This window comes from Lepisosteus platostomus, chromosome 4, assembly GCF_059453375.1.
Source record: "Lepisosteus platostomus isolate fLepPlt1 chromosome 4, fLepPlt1.hap1, whole genome shotgun sequence".
In the NCBI taxonomy this organism is placed as follows: domain Eukaryota; kingdom Metazoa; phylum Chordata; class Actinopteri; order Semionotiformes; family Lepisosteidae; genus Lepisosteus; species Lepisosteus platostomus.
Window position 1 is genome coordinate 45072376 of NC_142614.1, and position 20407 is coordinate 45092782.

General features: G+C 36.4%; 1 protein-coding gene across 1 annotated transcript in view; it reads left to right on the top strand.

The window, feature by feature from the left end:
• serinc5 (serine incorporator 5) overlaps window positions 1-20407 on the top strand; it is a 49425-nt gene that overhangs the window by 14213 nt on the left and 14805 nt on the right. The window contains exons 3-5 of the mRNA XM_088629592.1: window positions 6170-6348; window positions 7295-7377; window positions 12306-12399. Coding sequence (XP_088485718.1) covers window positions 6170-6348; window positions 7295-7377; window positions 12306-12399 — 356 coding nt within the window. The remainder of the gene's footprint in view (window positions 1-6169; window positions 6349-7294; window positions 7378-12305; window positions 12400-20407) is intronic.

The following is a 20407-nucleotide window of genomic DNA, read 5'->3' on the forward strand; positions in this document are numbered from 1 at the left end:
AGGCTACAACAACTGTTTGAAAGAAATTAAAACAGATGGGGAAGCTCTAAACACAAAATACATTGTTCAGACTTTTATTGGCATTTTGCCACAGACATAAATACTAGACAAAAGTTTTCAAACAGTTTTGTTTGTATTCTTGTTTTTTTTGTATTGTACCTATTTTAACCACCTGTTAAAATTAAAAATGTACCTATTTTTTGTCCACGTAATTTAAAATCCAAATTGACATTTGCATTACAAATCTAAATAGGGCCGTATGGAAAGTTTGTAAATATAGTAGAAGAATTCAGGAATGAAGCTGAGAGCTGTTTATCTTATCTATAGGTTGAGAATAACCTTGTTATCTGAAATCCTTCAGATCCCATCAGTAATTAGCAAGGATCTCTGTGAACTTCTATGGGCTATAGGAGGCCACATTTATCAACAGTTAATTTGATCCCCATTTTTTTAGAACTACTTTAGTTTTCATTACAAATGTACTGTTGAAGTTATCAATGCTGCCTCCCAGCACTGGGGTCCTAGGTTCAATTCCTGGGGTGTTATATCGAGGTGTTTATATGTTCTCCCCTTGACTGCGTGGGTTTCCAGTTTCCTCCCACAGTCCAGAGACATACTGCTGCACTAATCAGCTTCTGGGGAAATTGGCCCTGGTGTGAGTGTGCGCTTGTTTGTGCCTGTATGTGCCCTGTGATGGACTAGCATCCTGTCCAGGGTGTATCCTGCCTGCCTCCTCTTGCTTGCTGGAAGAGGTGTTAGTGGGGCCAGCAGGGGGCGCTTACCCTGCGGTCTGTGTCGGTCCTAATGCCTCAGTATAGTGACAGGGACACTACTCTGTAAACGGGCGCCGTCCTTCGGATGAGACGTTAAAACCGAGGTCTTGACTCTCTTTGGTCATTAAAAATCCCAAGGCATTTCTCGAAAAGAGTAGTGGTGTAACCCCGGCGTCCTGGCCATATTTCCCATTGGCCCTTATCAATCATGGCATCCTAATAATCCCCATCTATGAATTGGCTTCATTGCTCTCCTCCCCACTGATAGCTGGTGTGTGGTGAGCGTTCTGGCGCACTATGGCTGCCGTCGCATCATCCAGGTGGGTGCTGCACATTGGTGGTGGTGAAGTGCAGTCCCCATTACCTGTAAAGCACTTTGAATGGAGTGTCTAGAAAAGCGCTGTATAAGTGTAAGCAATTATTATTACTGTGATAGGCTCCAGCTCCCTGGTGATCCTGCATTGGAAAAAGAGGTTGTAAAATACATTATACAGCACTTTTCTGGACACTTCAGTCAAAGCACTTTACAGGTAATGGGGACTCCCCTCCACCACCACCACCACCACCACCACCACCACCAATGTGCCTGGATAATTACTCTTCCTTTTCAAAATATAATTTAATTTAGTTTTAAAACATTAAGTTTCACCCCTTTTTAAAAAATTAATCTTAAAATGCTTTTGGAGAAACAAAAACAACTCAGACAGGTCATGGTCCTAGTAGAAAGATGTACTTTCCAATGTATGATGTATGAGGGTGTATTTGTGTGATTTGTAATAGATCTAGTAGTGAGCCAGTACCTTTACACAATAACTGTTTTAAAGCATTTTATAAAGAAAAAGAATAACTGCAACCGATTTCAGACAGACACTTGCAGGCCTCAATGCACCCTTTAATCTGCATCTTAACTAGAATGATGTTCTGCCTTGACTTTTTTTGCCACTTATAATTTCAGCTCTCTTTCCAGACATTGTAAGACTCCAGTAGATAAAAAACAGCATAAATAAGGCACAAGCCAAGTGTCCAAGCAAGCATAATACACTCAGAAACTTTACTCTCTATATACTCTCTTTTTATAGCCCACTGCTTAACAATGAAACGACAGGCATGATGGGGTTTTTTTCCCAGATGTTTTAACCAGTTTATGGATTTGTTTGACTTTTAGTGTTTTGTTTCCTTTTCTTAGTTTTCTTAAAAAAGCATGGCACCCAAAATACTCTAAAAGATTAACCCATGTTGTAAAGTAATCTACAGTGATTTAAGATCTATTGTGTAATAGTACATTCTTAGGATCATAGGATTTGGCCACCTCTTCCCAACTGAGAGCTCGAGCCAGCTTGAGCTTCACGGGGTCCTGAAGGTTTGGCTTTATCTTATGCTGTCCTATAGTGCTGCCTGCTTCACAGACGTGCTGGTGATTTACATTGACAGCTTTCACATGTGGAAATCTCAAAACCATGGAGTTGCAGTAAGAATAGTTTCCCGTTATTCTAATGAAATCAGCTTGGTAAATTGCCCTGTGAATGCATTCAGCTGTTCTATAGCTTCTTTAGTATCGCTTCTTTCTGTAATTGATTCTCCTTCAAAGTCTCATGTCCAAGAACTAATAAGGTCCAGCTCTGCTTCATTTCTGAATTCTGGTGAAGTTTTGCAGTGTATTCCAACATCTTTTTTCAAAAACCTACAGGCCTGACTTTTGAAACCATGGTTGTCTGGCAATGACAGAACCGAGCTGTTACCTTGAGCCGTCTTGTTTCGCCATTTCTGCGGTGTAATCCATGGTTGTAGAGGTTTTACTGTCGAAAGACTGGTTATGCTGAAATCTGTTAACTGTAGACATTTTGCTTTCTAATTGGCACTGTGGGTGTATGTTGCTAGGTATAAAAAATCCTCATTTAATGGATATAAAGTGTTGGCCTTCAGAAATGACTGTCAAGAAAACTGTTTCCGTGAACAGTGACTGCACACATCAGATGACTCTAGAAGTGTTCAATGTGACAAGAACAGTGTCCAAGAAACTTGAACTTAGATAGATGAAGTGACATGGCATTCAACTGCATGGAAACTTTCCATGGCAGACATATTCTTGGTGGTTCTCTGTGTGTGTACTAAATCTTTACAATTCATTGGTTTGTATAAGTCACCTGTCTTTCTAATTTAGAAGCAAATAAAGTTCCAAGGAAAGGCTAGCTTTATGTCCTCACTAGGAATGCCCTGTCACTGTTAAATATTTAAGTTCAAAGAGGGCTGACTTAATGTTTTTGGCCTGAAATAACAATTAGTACCACTCTTTTGATTATCTGGGCCTTGGACCTTCAGCTATGTTTACTGGCTCAAGTGCAGAGTACAGCTGTGTAAACACTTGAGACAATGCCCCATTGTTGTGAACTGTTGGAATAAGGTAATTCTTCTGGGAGGGGCAAACTTAGCTAACTCCTGAACTTAAAAATATAAGAAAAATAATTTTGTAATACATTTCTCTTTATTTTGGTGATTTGTTGTTATTCCTGATTGTGGATTAAATGTTGGCTTCTGTTCTTGTAATTTTGTGTTCATCTTTTCTCACATGTTACCTTTTGATGTTTTGGATCCAAAATGATTCTCTTTGGTGTGTTTGTGGTCTCCTGTGCTACTATTGTGGGTCACATTACAGACCCCGATTCACCTCTGGTTCAAACCTGTCTATCAGAGGAGACTGAAGCTATAATTTAACTTGGTATTCATGGTTTAGCAGTCAGTCTTTGTTTGGATGTGATTGTAAATATAACCTTACTGTACTTTGTCTGTGTGCTGGTTTTTCTTAAACATTTGATTCAAAACTTTTAGTACCAGTTTCCTGTTCAGCAACATGTTTGGTCTGTTTTCTGTTTTTAGTTTGCTTTCTTTTATAAATTTTTTTTCCCAGTATTTTAATAATTAGACACTTGTTTTGCACCATAGTTTAGTTTCCTGTGCAAAAGTTGTCACTTTAGGACTTCTGTGACCACTTCTTCACTTACAGCAAACTGTCAGATTCAACTTCCTTGCTGGTGCTGGCTTTATTAGTTGTAGAGTGAAGACATAAACAAAGAAAGTTATTTAAATTTAGTTTTTGCATACTTTTAAACCACACAACCAAATTTGAATACTATTCTAAAAGTGTATAGCAGGATTTAATATCCTCTTGTTAGCAAGTTAGCAGAAACTGTATAATGCATTATGAGTACTTCAGAATTTGAAAAGATGGGACAGATTGTTCTTCGATATCTTTTACTTCTGAGCAGTTTTGTGAATTTATCTCCCAGGCATCTTCTGTGTTATTGTTGTTTTTTTCTTCATTTTTTGTAAAACCAAAACCACATTTTGTTTAATAGAAGACTGGAAAACCTTTGATTATGTTCTCTTGAGGTTGTAGGATGAGAGGCTGAAGTTCGGATGATCTGTATTTCAGTTTAAAAAACTGCCATCGATTCGCATTTCATTTGTAAATGAGATGGAAATTCCAGTCTGCAGCTTACGCTTTCGCAATGCAGAACTTGAATTTCATGGCCACACAAGTTGTTTTTTTTTGGACTCACTGAACCATTCTTTCCAGTTAATGGAAGACCAGCTCCTTCAAATTAACCTAATGATTTATTCATTCCTCTTTTTTGGCAGTGCTGAAAAAGAATTAGGAGACTCGGCATACCTTCTCTGTTGAAGGAGTGTTTGGGTGGTGGTTAATGTTCTTTTTCAGCTCAATCTGGGCTGAAAATATTTCTTGTGGATACAATTAGGTCTTTCCATCTGATGGCTTGTACGTTTTACAGGAAAACAGCAAGGTTAAAGAATGGAAATTGCCGGCTTGTTTTTGCCTTTTTGGCTCTCAATTGCAGCTTTTGTAGTATCAGTGACCCCGCTCACTGGCAAATTAGCATGTTTGCTTTTTGAAGCTGCTTAGCTTTACACTGATTATGAAACACAAATCACATCTTTTATACTCATCTTTTATACCCTCACTGTCCACAATATTAGAAAGTAAACTGAATAGTGTATTGTTCCTCTGAGAGCAAAAAGAAAATATTTAATAGGACATTGTGTGTTCCACAATATCCTGAAATATTTGCAGTCTAATTTATCTTCATTGAGTTGAAATTGAGTCAAAGCTGTTATGGGAGCAATGGTTTGTGGATTTGAGCTGAAAACCTCACCATGTTCATTAGTATTTAGAAAGGTTGAAAATGAAGTGTTTCATGCTCCTCCAGTTAAATTTACATTGCCAGAAACTGACAGAGTCTGCTACTAATTTTACTAGAGGGTCCTTAAACAAAGTCCATATTGGTCTGTTAAAACTTTTTAAACCCACGATCTGTATCAGTAATGCAGATAATATGTTGTAGTATGCAAATACTGATCATGTAGTATTAGCACATTAAATGTGACAGAATTCGCAGCGTGCTGAGCAACTAATAAAAAACAGTTTGACAACAGAGCTGCTGGTGATGTGGTAACAGCTTGTGGATTTCAAATTAATACAAAACAAAAGGCAGAGAAGGCAATTTTTTCAACTTGTTGTAAAATAAAAATATTATGAGACCTCTTCAAAAGAGAAAAATCACATTACAATAAATGCTGAGATTGTCATAACTGACTATCTAATTTAAACATGATTTAACAAATATGGGTGACATGATTATAAATATTAAGGTACTGTATTATATGCTGTTTGTTGTAAACAGATTTTTTGCCTTTTTTATTGCATATTCCAGTAAGAAAATAAAATGTGTGAAAAATATTTATTAACACATTACAGTAATGCTGTGGTACACCCTGATCAGAATTGTTTCATAAAACAAAAGTAGAATTTTTAAATTACAGTATTGCACAACTCTGCTGTAAATTGGAAAGGTGTTTTTTTAGAATTTAGGCTCAAGTTTGAGTACATGGTATTTTTCTTGCTGGTAAAAACCATTGCCAGTCAACCATATTTTTTATTCAGAAAATGCACAATTAAATGCTAAGTTTTAAGAATAACCCCTTTATATGTTAGTGGTTCATGTGTTGTGTAAAAACAATGTACATTCAGAGGCAAATGACAGAATGTTGACTACTTTCAAAATCTGGTTTGGTAATGAGGACACCACAACGGCACCTTTGGTTTCACATAACAAAACCAAAACCTTAAATACTGAAGCAACAGTGGATGATTTTTAAACTGTTTTTGGCAGAGCATTATTGACAAACAAATACTTTTTAAAATCCAAATCTCTGGAGTCTGAATCCCTCAGAACCCTGTGCATTGAGACAGTGGGACTACAGGCCTCTGAGGTAATTTACACGTTTTTGCAGGTTTCCAGGAGTCTTGTGTTGTACAGGATGTAATGTCACATGATAGGATGTATTTCAATGCATATACCCTGTTTTTATTTGTTTTATAGATCCCTTACTATTCTGAGCTGTGCTCACACATCCAAGCAGGGGAGAACTGTGAGATGCTGGTAGGCTACTCAGCTGTGTACAAGGTTTGCTTTGGGATGGCCTGCTTCTTCTTCTTCCTCTTTGTTTTCACCCTCAAAGTTAACAACAACAGAGGATGTCGAGCATACATTCATAATGGGTATGTAAACACAGCCATTGAAAATGCCATTAAAAAACTGCACCATGTAGATGCTTAAATTCATCCATTTCTTTTGCCACTGGATTACACAAATGTATGTATGTGACTCCCAGGACACTAAAAACAGCCAATTTTGGTCATCACATCCTTTAATGGTCTAAAATTATGCAAATAAATAGAATATGAAGTGAAGGCTTCAAAAATGGCTACCAAAGGAACCACCTCAGTTTGCTTTAATGATGTTTTTTTTCTTGCAAGAAAGAAGGTATATAATTAAAAAAAGGATCTTCACAATAAGGGGTTAGGCATTCTGATACCCATGAACGTGCACAGAAATCTTTCCACCTTTCATTGTTCAGTGTGAGGGAGAGGGTACTGTCCTGTGACTAGTGCAAAAATAGAGGGACGAGATCCACTCTTCTAATGGGCAAATAACAAGGTGGAGTGTCCAGTTATCATGCTCATTGGAACTAGAGAATGATCCTGGATCCATGATAGTTTTCAGCAAATTAATTAAAAAGTTGCACAGTATTTAATAATGGAGTTTTAGAAATAGAATTGGATAGTATTGCACTAAAGACAGGGGGTGTAGCTATCTGATTTTTGTTTAGGTGTCCTTTGGTTGGAATGAGTGGGAAGATGGATGTAATTGTATTAAAGGGTTTTGTTAAAAAATCTCCCAGTCATCCACTACCTGAAAGCTCAGTAAGTCATATTTGGTCAAATAAACTTTGCAGGTCATATGAAAACTGTTAAGCAGCATTTAGTGTTATTACTCCACTTCTTAAAAAAAATAACCTTTCTCCTTGAGAGTTCTGTGAAATAATGAAGTTCCTATATAATTGTATTAGTTCACTAGGGTCGGTATAGATGGTGTTGATGGGTCCCGATAGAATGAATTATGTTGTATCAGTAACGTCTGTTTTTTCTAAATTGTTTTATGCAGATTCTGGTTCTTTAAGTTTCTGGCTTTACTTGGCTGCTGTACAGGTGCATTCTTCATTCCTGACCAAGATACATTCCTTCAAGGTACTGTTTTTTTCTTCTGTTCTTTTCATATTGCTTCATAGTACTGCACAAGGTTCCTTATTAAAAAGCTTATATTTATTTCCTTTTTTTCTAGAATTATCATTACTTTTTATTAGCATTTTTGAATTGATAGTGACAAGAGACAATTCTCTCATTCTCCTTTTTTTTTCTACTTTTTCACTGTTGCAGTATTGGAAATGTCAGACAGTACCCGTTTTTAAGGACTGAGATTCATTTAACAAGTTCTTCTTTGTAAACCATTGCACAAGACACTTCGTCTGCACTCAATTTCCTCTTCTTTCAACCCTTTAAAGAGGTTTGTGCTGAGGTCGGTGCTGCTGAGCTTCAGCAGGATGTTTAAATGTTTACCCAAACAAAACTGCAACTACAAATCGCTTGTGTCACCCCAGCGTTGTTCTAGACAAACTTTGAGAATGTTTTGCTTATTGTCTTTGCTATGAAGTCTCCAGGATTGGCCCTGGATGGATATTTAAAGCTAAAGAATTCAAGTATGTTTGAATTTGTGGGAATATGAGTTGTACTGTAGGATTCTGAGGTAAATATTTGACTCAATTGTTTCCTTATGCTTTTTCCTTGTGCTTTTTTTGTAGTAGTGTGGTTAAATTCTGATCAATTTCTTTATACTCTATCTTTTTTATATACAGTTTTATGTATATCTCTTCTCCTGAAATCTTTTTAGTTCACAGCTAAGGAATATCATAATCTGTTTATTAAATTTTTTTCTTAGTTTTGTTCACCTTTTTGTGAGTCTTATTTCCTGTCCAAAATAGATTGTATATGAACAGTTAAAGGTGTCCACACTACAGCAAATCACCGGTTTCCTAGCAGTAGCTTTTTCTTCTGCTATATTGACTAGCATTACATTGATTAGAATACAGATGAAATATTTCAAGTGCTTGTTTACTAATTAAATCTTTTGTGATACAGCCCTCCAAACCTTGATAAACTAGGTTTTTTATAGTTGTAGAAAAAGAAAAAAAACATAGTAAAAAGGTTATTTTACCTTCTACCGCTACTTCTGAGGTAGTAGTTGTTCATCTTTTAAAATGAGAGTAGTAATTAAAGAGCTAAAGTTTCCTTAATTTAATATTGTAGCACCTTTTTTGCACGTAATCCAACAAAGTGCCGGTCAGGTTTCTACTTCCAGACATGATCGAAGTTACATGTGAAATATAGCTACCATTGAGGGTTCCCTAAATATTATTAAAGTAATTTTAAATCTGTTTCTGTCTGTTTCCATTATACTATTTTACTGGTAATGTACATTTAACAATGTAATTTTTATTTTTAGAAAATATAAAGGGAACCATATATTTCACTACTTAAAAAGTGAGCCAATTTAAATTTAAGTGAGTATAAATCCATTATGAGGCTGTGTACTGATCTAGTAATTTAGAAGCTCTACAGTCATTTCTTTCTATAGTGATTTTACATTAGCACATGATCATGAGTTTAGTTTTGTGTTACAGTACATCCCATATTGTAACATAAGTATATGTGGGTCATATTATTTGCAGCAAAATGTTTTTCACTTTACTGTACACTGAGTAGCCTACCCAATTACATTATGATGCTGGCCCAAACATCAAGTCCTTAGAATAGAAGGCACGGAATTGCTTAAACGTGACTTCAGATTCTGGGATTTAGATAAGATTAGTTTGCACAGATACAGAATAACAGTAAGAAATGTTTTATACAGTTTTTTTTCCTGTGTCAAGCTTGCAGTATTTTGTAGGATTTATTGATTTGTTTATCCAGTCAACCTCTCTGTATTCCATTTTTTTAATAAAAAAGATTGGGTAAAACAAAAATTGAGTTATGAATTCTTGCTAAAACTGGATTGTGTTATAGCATTTAGTGCATTTTTTAGAGTTCTTATTATATATTTATTAAAATATACATATATTTAATATATATATATTACATATATTATATTAAATACAAAATATATATTTGGAGTCTTTATTATCCCTAAGAGTCTATTTGTTTTGCAGCAGACAGTAAAGAAAAACACACAAACAAACAATACACATACACATGGATAAGAGAATCATATGTTGAACAGGGTTGTGGCCTAGGTATAAATGAGAACTTGGACCTGTTTGTTTTTAGATTGGGAAACTGCTGAGGGAAGTAATCGGAATATATTTATCAGCTATTTCCACTGATTTTGCCTTGAATCTGATGTAAGTTTGGGGTCTGGGGATTCTTCCTGAAGTCATATGCCATAACTTTGGTCTGAGACATTCAACTTCATATAGTTTTGTGGCAAACCTATCTACAACTGGCCCATGGCCCCACTTGCAACAAAATAACAATAACAGAGTCTGCAGCCAAGTCTATATACTAACAATAATCGTCTGTAAATTTAATGATGCGTCTTAAGGGATACCTCTTTCAATCTTACAATCATTTGTCTACAGAACAGAGTAAGAGTAAGGGAAATGCCATCATTACTGTCATACAGCTTGATCTTATCCGATCTCAGAAAAATAGTAATGTAAATCATCCCGGTATTGGGATGAGAGGCTGCTCTGTTAAGAATGAAGAATTAATGCTATACATTAACCAGTAGTTGGAACTCTTCTCCCTAGACTAGAGAGAATACAGGTGTAAGCAATTATTCTGATTTATATGTTAAGTGCTTGAAGGGGGGGCACTTTATAGAAGACTAATAAATTGGAGAATTGTGATAGCAGTCAGTTTAGAAAAAAAAATCTGAATTTAAGAATTGTTAATCTTCCCCTTTTGTGCCTTTGGAATATGATCTTGTTTTTTCAACCTAGCATTTCAGGGCAGATCCATGCTACCCCAGGGGAGATACAGGGAAACCTCCCACATTCTCTCCAAGACACATGTGTCTCCAAAACATCCTCTTTTTTTAACGCCACAATCCTGGACTGGTTAAGGCAAAGCATTATGAAGGGAAAAATGTAAACAGTTCTTATTTATAACATCCATGGACATTTGTGTAGTGATGGGGGCTGATGATGTGCCAAAGGCCCTCCAGAAGATACACTATGAACCCCTGCCAGATTTCAGCAGTCTTATCCCATTATGTGTCTACTCCCAGTCACAGTCAGTGAAGACCTTAGGCCTGAATTCGAGTGAGTGAGACTCAGAGTCATCCAGCAGTTGTTTTTGTTTTTGATCGGATGCAAGAGCCCCATGAGAGATCCCTATTCATTTAGATTTTGACCATTTCTTGGAGGCCGTGTCTGTGTCTCAGGCCTTGGTCAGTGCTCAGCTCAGCATTTGTGAATCCTGCTACAAAGTAGAACAATTTCTTTTCAGATGTGAATAGTGCCAGTTGTGGGTCGGTCTACTACTGGATCATTTGAAAAAAGTAGTGATTAAGCATTTCTGTATTTTTCCAGATTTGCTCTTTACGTAACTGAAAGCGATGGTAAATGGTTAACCTGTTCAAATGGAAAAGCTCATACTGTACATTATAGCAACTCATACAACCTCATACAGATTCAAAATAGTTTTAATTTGTGTTGTTATTTTCAATTTGACTGTTATGTGAGAGTGAGTTCGCTTTTGGTAAAAGTGAGTTCAGACTTGTATCATCAGAGATAGGCCATAAAATAATTTTAAAAAGCTTTGTTGCTTCTGAAATGAGGATGATTTCAGATCACTTACTGTACATTTTGTGCCAAAATTTCTGACAGAGATGAGCTAATTGCTATTTGTGAAGCGTATTGTGAAACCTTTTTCTTTTAACTATGTGTTTAGGTGGTTCCTCATACCTCTGTGTTCTAGTGTGCATTTTGCATCTGTGATCTTGACAGAAATGAGGAAATTCTTAACTGACTATACCTTGAAGATGATGATCCTAAGCTGGTTTAATTGCAAGGAAATCCTTGGAGAACAGTTATTGAGCTTCTAGTTTTGTGATTTTAATTCAAGGAAATCGTGCTGTTTTATTGGAAGATGCCTAATAATACTAATACTGTTTCTCGCTCACATCTGGCATGCTGAAATTTTACGTCATTCATTTAATGAAATCTGTTCTTCTTACTGTTACAAAGCTTTATATTAAATCAGGTATTGAGTGATTTAGTATATGAGCAGCACAGATTCAGATATGCAGTTAACCCATTTGCCAGAGGAAATATTCTAAGTATATGAAATGATTCGAAGAGTTTCTACAGTAACGATAGGCTGGAGGGAAAAGTTTGTTACCAATAATGCCCATGGCACAGTGGGGTTGGCCGTCAATCTCCCAAATAAGTTACTGAAGTTAATAACTGAAGTTTTTATTCAGGAGAGTGTCACAGGTGGTTTATCTTAAACTTTTCAAAATTTCAGTTAGCTTTGTGTTTAATCCTGTTCAACACACTAAGTGTTTGAATGCCAGAGTTATTAGCTTCTGTTTCATGTAATAGTTTTCTCATTGTTTTTGTTTGCAACAGTAGTCACACATAAGGCTACTTGGCTTTCTCCCACACCCTTTCCAGTGTACTGTTTTGACGTTATATAGCTGTGTAAAATCGTGTTCTTCCTTGTTTTTTTTTGTTAATGAAGCTTTGATTTAAACCAAGACCAACCAAACATAGCTTTCTAATTATTCAATGATGTTTTCTAAGGATGCATTTACTAAGGTTTACCCTCAAAAGTTTTAGATTTCTTCAATCAATGTCACTCCAGTGGATAGGAAGGCTGTGTAATTGTCTTTACGCCTTTCATGCCCTACAAATCAGACCACTTTTAAATGGAGTTTTCTGTTGTAGTGATGCTGATTATAAACTACACCACTTGACAAATTGGAAAGTCAGTGGTGTGTCATAAGTTTCTATATATTATAAATAGTTGAAAGACACTGTAAATCTTAATGAGTATAAACTGAATTGTCTTCCAAGGTCTACATTATTCATATTAATGTTTTTGTGCTTTGTTTACAGTTTGGCGCTATGTAGGGGCAGCAGGAGGATTTATATTCTTGGTAATCCAGCTTTTCCTCCTGGTGGAGTTTGCCCACAAATGGAACAAAAACTGGTAAGATTTGGCGTTTCTTATTGCATAATAATGGCGTCTGCAGACATGTTTGTTTCTTTTCCTGCTTCTGTGTTCTGAGGGACCTTTGTTTCTCCATCAAGTTGTGTAGAATTATATGCAATGTTGATATGAAAAAGGAGCTCCATTGGAGCAGGAAGTTATGGAAAGGTCAAACATTTGAGCCTAAATTTAATTTTATGAATACCTGGTGCTAATCTGAAACTAACTTCTGTTTGGGTTATTAAACATGTATTAAATAATAGATGTTCCGAATGGTGTATACCAAAACTAAAAATGACTTTTGAATTTTTATTTTCCTGACTATGTATGATGATGGAATCGTTGCAAAAAACAGAGAAAAACACACTCATGTGGAACCTGTATCACATCTCTGTTGTACTTGATTTATTGACACTATTAGCTGCTGCAACAATCAAAACTGACACAACATTTTTCAGAGACACAAATTCCTGTCTTGTAAACATTGAAAAAGTCCATTGTAAATATTTTAAGTGTCATTTTTTAATCTCACCTGTAATATCCAGGTCAGGAGTGTTTGTGAATTTTGAAACAAATGATCTGTTAATTAAATGCTTATACCTAAATACTAGGAGTATTAGAAACAAATTTGATTAGATAAAAGCTACCATTAGCAGGCAATTTTGATTATCCTGGAATCACAGAACCATGGTTAAGCAAAAATGATGAAGGTGAATGTAACATTAGTGAATACATGCACTGTCTTGGAGAGATAGGAAAGATAGAGGAGTGGGGGGTGTAGAACAGTATATCAAAAGGAGCTAGCAGGCCCAGGAACTAAAACTATAGGAATCAAGAATCTCTTAATTTATGTGGGTTAGTAAAAAATGATTCCAAATGTATAATGTTATACCTATTCTGTAGACTGCCAAATGCTAATGTTGATTATAATTTAACACTGCATAATGAAATCAAGAATTTCCCTGCAAAATAAGTAGTATTTTTTATGAGGAGACTTCAACTTTCCCCGCATGGACTTGGAAAGATCTGTAGGAACATCAGCAGCAAAAAAGAAAATGGTTGACATGCAACAGATTAATTTAGGAAAATAAATACTTGATAAAATGATGGTAATATAATGGGATCAAATTAAAAGCATAGTAAAGCATAGTATGAATTGCAAACATAGGTAAAAGCTAGAAAGGCCAGGAGAGAAATTGAAAGGAATGTTGCAGTGGAGGCTAAAATAAAATATAAAATGTTCTTTTAGCACCATAACAGCCAAAGAACTATCAAGGATGAAATATAATATATCCGGGAAGATAACAGGAAACATTCACTTGGGAGGACATCAACAGCATGCCTCAGGCAGTGGAACGAGACAGTTCTGTATTATTATGGGAAACGTCTGTTTATGTCGATACATCACTTAAATCTTCAACACAATGTGGTGAATCAATAAAAAGGAAAAATGTTTGAATACATCGTTAAAGTTGTAGAATTTAAAGCAGTAGATCTGCGAGTTTTAAGAAGAGCAGAGCAGTGCTGCAGCAGGCTAGGAACTCAGGGAAGCAGTGCGGATCAAGTTTTTGGTTGAGCAGGCATGGGTGTCAAAGCCAGTGAATCCAAAGAACCAGGTCCGAAGCAGAAATTGAAAGTTTGGGAAATGGTCAAAACAAGCCAGGGTCTAAACCAAGATAAATACTTTATAAATACTAAGCCAGAGTGCGATCCGGGAATGAGATAGTAATGCAGAGGTCAGAATTGCAACAAAGCACGGGAGGAAATCAAAGCAAGGAACTCAGAGAATACAAGCGTCTCGAGGCTTAGAGTTGGAACTCCCTAAGAGAACAGCCTTTAAATATGTGTACGATTTTGGTCACCACCTTATACAAAGGTATTGCTGCTCTGGTATCAGTCAAAAAAGAGCAACCAGATACATTCTGTTTTAGTCTTAAACAGAGAAGACAAATGTCAAATATCTACAGGTTGAAACCAGCACCTTCTTCAGGATGAACAGTGAAACTGAGGGCAGAAGGCACTTGTTTAGGGTAGTTGGAGTATAGAACAACCCAGCAATGTTGTTTTGTTGTGGGACATTCTTCAGTAGAAGAGCAGGAGACAGTCTTCTGCTGATTCAGTATTTATTGAGCTCAATACACACATCACCACAGCACTGGGTCTGTCCTGTAAATCATTTATACAGCACATCCTCATGTAGTCCATGATAGGTTAGTTTGTTTCTGGCTCAGGCAGTTTTTGTCTTGTTCTTTGAAGGTGATCAGTACAGTACTTCTCTGAACCTCATTAGAAGCAATCCAATCACTGTTGTTTTTATGAAGACTGATTTTATCTCTTTTCTAAAGACCTTGAGGCCTTTTGGTAACGATCCTGACAGTGCATAGTTAAAACGTTCCAGTAATTATTTCATACATTCCACAACACAATTAAGCACTAACTAAAACATTGAATGTGTGCCGATATATGTGTCCCAGTTCATTGTTAAAGCTGATACACTGCTGTGATGGGTCTGCCTAACTGGTCCAGACCAGTGGTTCATAGGATGGACCATACTGGACCTTCCCAACCTAACTTGATCTGTACCTTAATCTTTCTCTAAACCTTATGAAATAACAGCGAACCATGCTTCTCCCTTCCTATCCTAACTTCTGTAAGAGAAAGCGGGCCTTCTTCTTTCTGAACAAATGGTCTAACTCAGTGGTTCTCAAACTGTGGTACGCGGAGCGCCGCCAGCTGGTACGCCATATGACCTTGGAACTGTGTTGTGTGCGCTGAAAAATCGAGACGGGTTTTCATATTTTGTATTTTTATACGTGTCGAATACGCAGCCTACGTACTACGATACAGCGCGTGCTAATACTTCAGTGGACACAAGAGATACTCTGTAATTCTATACCACTCTATAGGAATGCATGCTATGAACGTAAGTGACCAATTGTATTTAAAACAAAAACTATCTCCAGCAAATAGGGAGGTAGGAGAAAGTGCGTGATTTTCTAACAATGCCAATGTTGAAAACACAGGAATGCATAGAAATACGTGCTGTGAATGCTGGTAATCTTGTGAGCACAGGAAAGCGTGATAGATAACAGAAAAGTATACAAGAACTGTTCTAGGTTAATTTGAGAAAAATACACTGAGTGTCTCTGTGTTTCGCTCCCATGCGCATGAAATAAAAACTTAAAATAAATACGGAAATAAAAACGGAAACGCAGAAAAATGCAAGCTTGCGGATTGCTAAAGCAGGTAAGCCCCAAACTATTTTTGAAGAACCTTATTTACCGTTGGCAAAAGAGCTGACACGTATTATGTGTGGAGAAAAAGCTGCTAAACAGCTCGACCTGCTGCCCCCCCTGAAAGACACAGTCACTCATCGAATTATTGATCTGGCGGATGATCTTAAAAGTACGTTGAAAGAGCACGTTAAGATGAGCAGATGTTTTTCACTGCAATTAGATGAGTCTGTAGTCGATTTGGCCAATTTGCTCGTTTACGTTAGATACAAGTTTGAGGGTACGTCCCGTGAGGACTTTTTGTTCTGTAAGACGCTACCAGGAGAGCACATATTTCAGCTTCTGAATGAATTTATCGAAGAGAATGGCATCGACTGGATAAAACGCGGCGGAGTTTGTACGGATGGTGCTAGAGCGATGACAAGCCGAAACAGCGGTGTAGTTGCACGAATTAGAGAGGTTGATCCAGAAATTAATGGATGCATTGCAACATTCACCTCGAGACCTTTGCCGTCAAGAAAATGCCTGACGATTTAAAATCTGTTAGACTCTATTGTGCATTGTATCAAGGCTAAAAAAAATAATTCACATCTGCTTTGCTCGACTAAACAGGCTCACCCCTCTCACTGAAATGGTACTTTTTTATTATTTTTATTTGTTGTTGTTACTGTTTTTTTCTGTAAAACACTTTGAGAAGCCACCTTTAAAGGCGCTTTATCAAATAAAGTTTATTATAATAATATTTATTATATGTATGTGTGAGTGTGTGTGCACGTGTGCTCATGTTGGTCATTGAGAATTTCTGGGGTTCCTATGAGAAGATGACTTGTAGGTGGTACTTGGATGCTTTGGTTGGATTAGGGGTGGTACTTGGTCCAAGAAGTTTGAGAACCACTGGTCTAACTTAATCCTGAGACTCAAATCTCTGTGATTATCCTGAGATTAAATAATTAAATTACTTCTCCTGCCTTCTTTCTCCAAAGAGCTGCAGCAGATTTCATTCTCACACACTGTGTGAATGGTCTGCACTGATTTTCTCTCTAAACTGTCTCTAATCCAAATATCTGCAGGTCAGACTGATACCGACATTTGCTGCTTTACACCTGGTTTCTTTGAACAAAACAACTGAACAAGTTCCTTGGGTCCATTAACTACCAACTACAAAACAGGCGAGATACACTGAATGGTTTCCTCTCTATTGTAGCTGTTCTTGTTCGGACGCTATGAGTCTTAGAATTTTGCTTGCCTTTTTTATCACTTGTATTGTATAGAGGTGAACAAAATTATGTCAGTATAAACACCAAGGCTTCTATATTTTCATTTGTCACTTAATTTATCCTGTTTTGTAGTGATACCTTATTAAATTCCACTTGCTGCTTCATCTTATAACATTTGTAACAATACCTAATTTGGTTTTAGTTCACTAGTTTTGCCAAAGTCAAGATCATTTCTTAGAATTTGAAAGAGCAGTCACCCTAATACTTATCCCTTTGGCACTGTGCTCATTGCCACATTAGTTTGAATTTTTACCCTTTTTGGTACAGTGTTTTGTACATTAGTCAGTACTTTCAGTTTGCCAATGAATTGTTTATGTGGAACTTTATCAAAAGGTTTTAGAAAACCTAAATATACCTTGTATTCTAGTCAACAATATTGTTAGATCTGTTCTAAATATGTGAACACTATACCCCAGAATCCTTTCACTATTTAACTCTGCTTATTGCCATTTTGTATTATTTTGTAGTTGTGTATTACCCCTCACCTGAGTGAAATGTTGGAAGAACTTTGCTAGAGCAAAACCATTCCTCATTTTCTTCTGCACAACTGGAAAAATACCATCAGATCCTTGTGATTAATTTGAAGTAGTCTTACTCCCGTTTCACCTCTAAAATGCTCCATCCTTCAACAACAAATTACTGTACTTACTGTGTATAGAAGGGCTGGGTTCATCAGACTACAGATGTTATTTGAATACATTTTAAAGGAGATTGTGAATGATACTTTAGTTTTTGAGAAATAACAAAGAGAACTATTTGGTTCTAAATTTGCTCTACATTTTCTACTATAGGCAAAAACAACTTCAAAGCCTTGACCTATTCATCAAAAAACTGCTTACCTGTTGCCCGATTCGTTATTTCCTTTTTGTAGAAACACACTTTTAATCAAAATGCCACAAACTACTGGATTTCCTGTTGATGGTGAGAAGTACAAGTTTTGATTTGGTCCTGTCCGTACTCTCCTGGGCTGTGAAAAACCATAAATGTGTTTTTCAGTTGCGCATTCTCTTCCTAAAAGAGATTAAAACAAACCAGAAGCTTAGAATGAAACTCCAGGTCATTTGTTGGAGTGCGTAGATAATCTACCACGGCTTTTGACATTCAGCAATGTTAAATTTTCTAATTTGGAATGGATTATGTTGTTCACAGAGACTCGGTGATAATGAAAGCTCATTAATTATTTTAGTTTGTGTTGGAATTTTTTTTTTTCATTCAGTGCGGCCAACATTTTTTATTTCCCATACATCCGTTTGATCCTCAGAACAACAAGACGTTACTATAAGACCTAATGCTATAATAAGGTTATTATATTTCTTTATATAAATTGTAGTGTTGACCACATTTGTTTCTGGACACTGGACATAAGACGTTTTTTTTTTTATATTTCCCATTGGAATGCTAAAGCTAGCTTTACAAGCTACAAGTCTTTTGACTGATTTAGGCAGTCTGCTTATTATGAAGTGTTAGCATGATGGAAACCTGTATACAGACCTGTTGCCTTTAAAGCAAAAGATATATAGTCCTCTGCAAATACATGTTTTTTTTTCTCATTAGTCTTCTATGGACTCTTGTGATCTTTTTGCCAAAATATATGAAAACTTTTCCCCATTCGCTAGCTGCTGATCTCATAAATGTACAGACCTAATAACAGTAATACTGTTATGTAAATAGAAACATTCTTTGTTGCACCTGGCCAACATTTGTACCATAAATAGGAACCTTAACATCAAGGATCATATGCCATAGTTTTGTTATAAAATTTGTTTTTGACTGTATATGCCTCCTAAAATGAGAGAAGCCTAGGAAGGGGTTGATTTAATTTAACTTTTCCTGTCTGTGTTAGAGTGACAGACAGTTGTACGTTGGAGCAGTTCCAAAGAAAATGAAAAAAATAAATCCCATGTACCTGTAATGTGCCTTTGTATTCCACAATCAGAAAAAAGCTGTACAGCTAAGAGGGTTAATTTGGTAGTTAATCCTTTATTACAAGTGGACTTCACCTTATGGGTACTGTATGTTTAGGGTTTACAGTATTGAATTTTGAAAGCCAAAAAGTGAGGCATGGCTCAGTGCCCTGTCAGATTGTTTTCCTTGGAAATGTTTGTTAAAAGTGGACGGAAAACTTCAGCCTTGGCTGAAATCCAGCCTCCAGCCAGGATGCATGCAGCAGTCTTGCAGTGTGCACAAAAAAGATTCATTTTCTTCCCTAGTTTAAAAGAGAGAGTGTGTTACAACCTTGGAATAAAATCCAAAGATAACACTCGTTAGGTTTACTTGTTAGTGGAAATACAAAATATACAGTAGGTTGGAGCACTAAAATTAGAGCGGGAAAGAAGTGTTAGTGAGAAGGCAACTTCTGAGAAAATGTCTTTCATAGACCCGATAGGAAATGATGCATACTCAGGAAGTCTGCCAGATGGAGATGAACTTCAGGGATTATACCACTGAGTTCATAGTCCCTGGTGATGGTTTATGAACACATTATCATTCTGGTGAAAGCTTTTGAATATCTTCAAGTAAAAGGTGACTATTGAATGTAGCAACCGTTGGCACTTTAAAATGTTTGTTTACCCATTTGACTATCATAATTAAAGTGGTAAGGACATAAAAAATATCATCCAAATGTCAAGATGGCAAAACCAGGGTCAAATCTTTTGACAAAATAAAACCAAACACATTATAAAGCTGGAAAGATTTCAAATGCGTTCAATTAATAGAAAATGGAAAGTTTTTAATTAAATATGTAGAAATTGATTTTTGTGCCTGTCAGAAGTACAGTATTCAGTAGGCACTGTAATCATGTAATCAGTTGCCAGTTACTTTAACATTTTCTGCTAGTATTGTGATCGATTCACTGAATTTAGTAGAGATAGTAGAGATAAAATATCATGGATTCTATGGAAAAGGGAAAGAGCCCTTCTAATGTTGCTTAAGTTCAGTGATAGTTGGTAGCTAATTGATCCAGGGGTTTTCTTGAAAAAAGCCTCAACAAAATTGTCCAGATTCCCACAATGTTTTTTTTTTTACATCGGAGAATGCTTGTACATTAACAATGTTAATGGTTAGTGGTGGCTTGTGTGGAGATGAAAATTTGAAATGTTATGTAATAGGATTTTCTAAGATTCGCCCACTGGTGATGAGTACAGCAGTGTTATGTCAGTACAAAACAGCATTTGTGTTGCTGATTAGGTCCAGATTGATCTCTGATTTGATGTCTGATTTTCTACTTTGTATTAACTACAGCTGCAGCCATTCAAAATGTGTGGGATATTTCGCGGTATACCCCGGTGGGCGTGTCGCAGTATCACGCAGTATCACGGGGTTAATCACGTCATTTAACGTCATGCCGGAAAGTATCCGGCATCACCTTGTAAAACCGCTAGGGGGAGGCAATAAAGCTTAACCTCTCATGTACAGCATTTGAGCTTTTAAATTTAAACTGTGTATTACAGCATGTTAATCATCAGTCATTAAAAAGTTGGTATATTTTATGAAAGC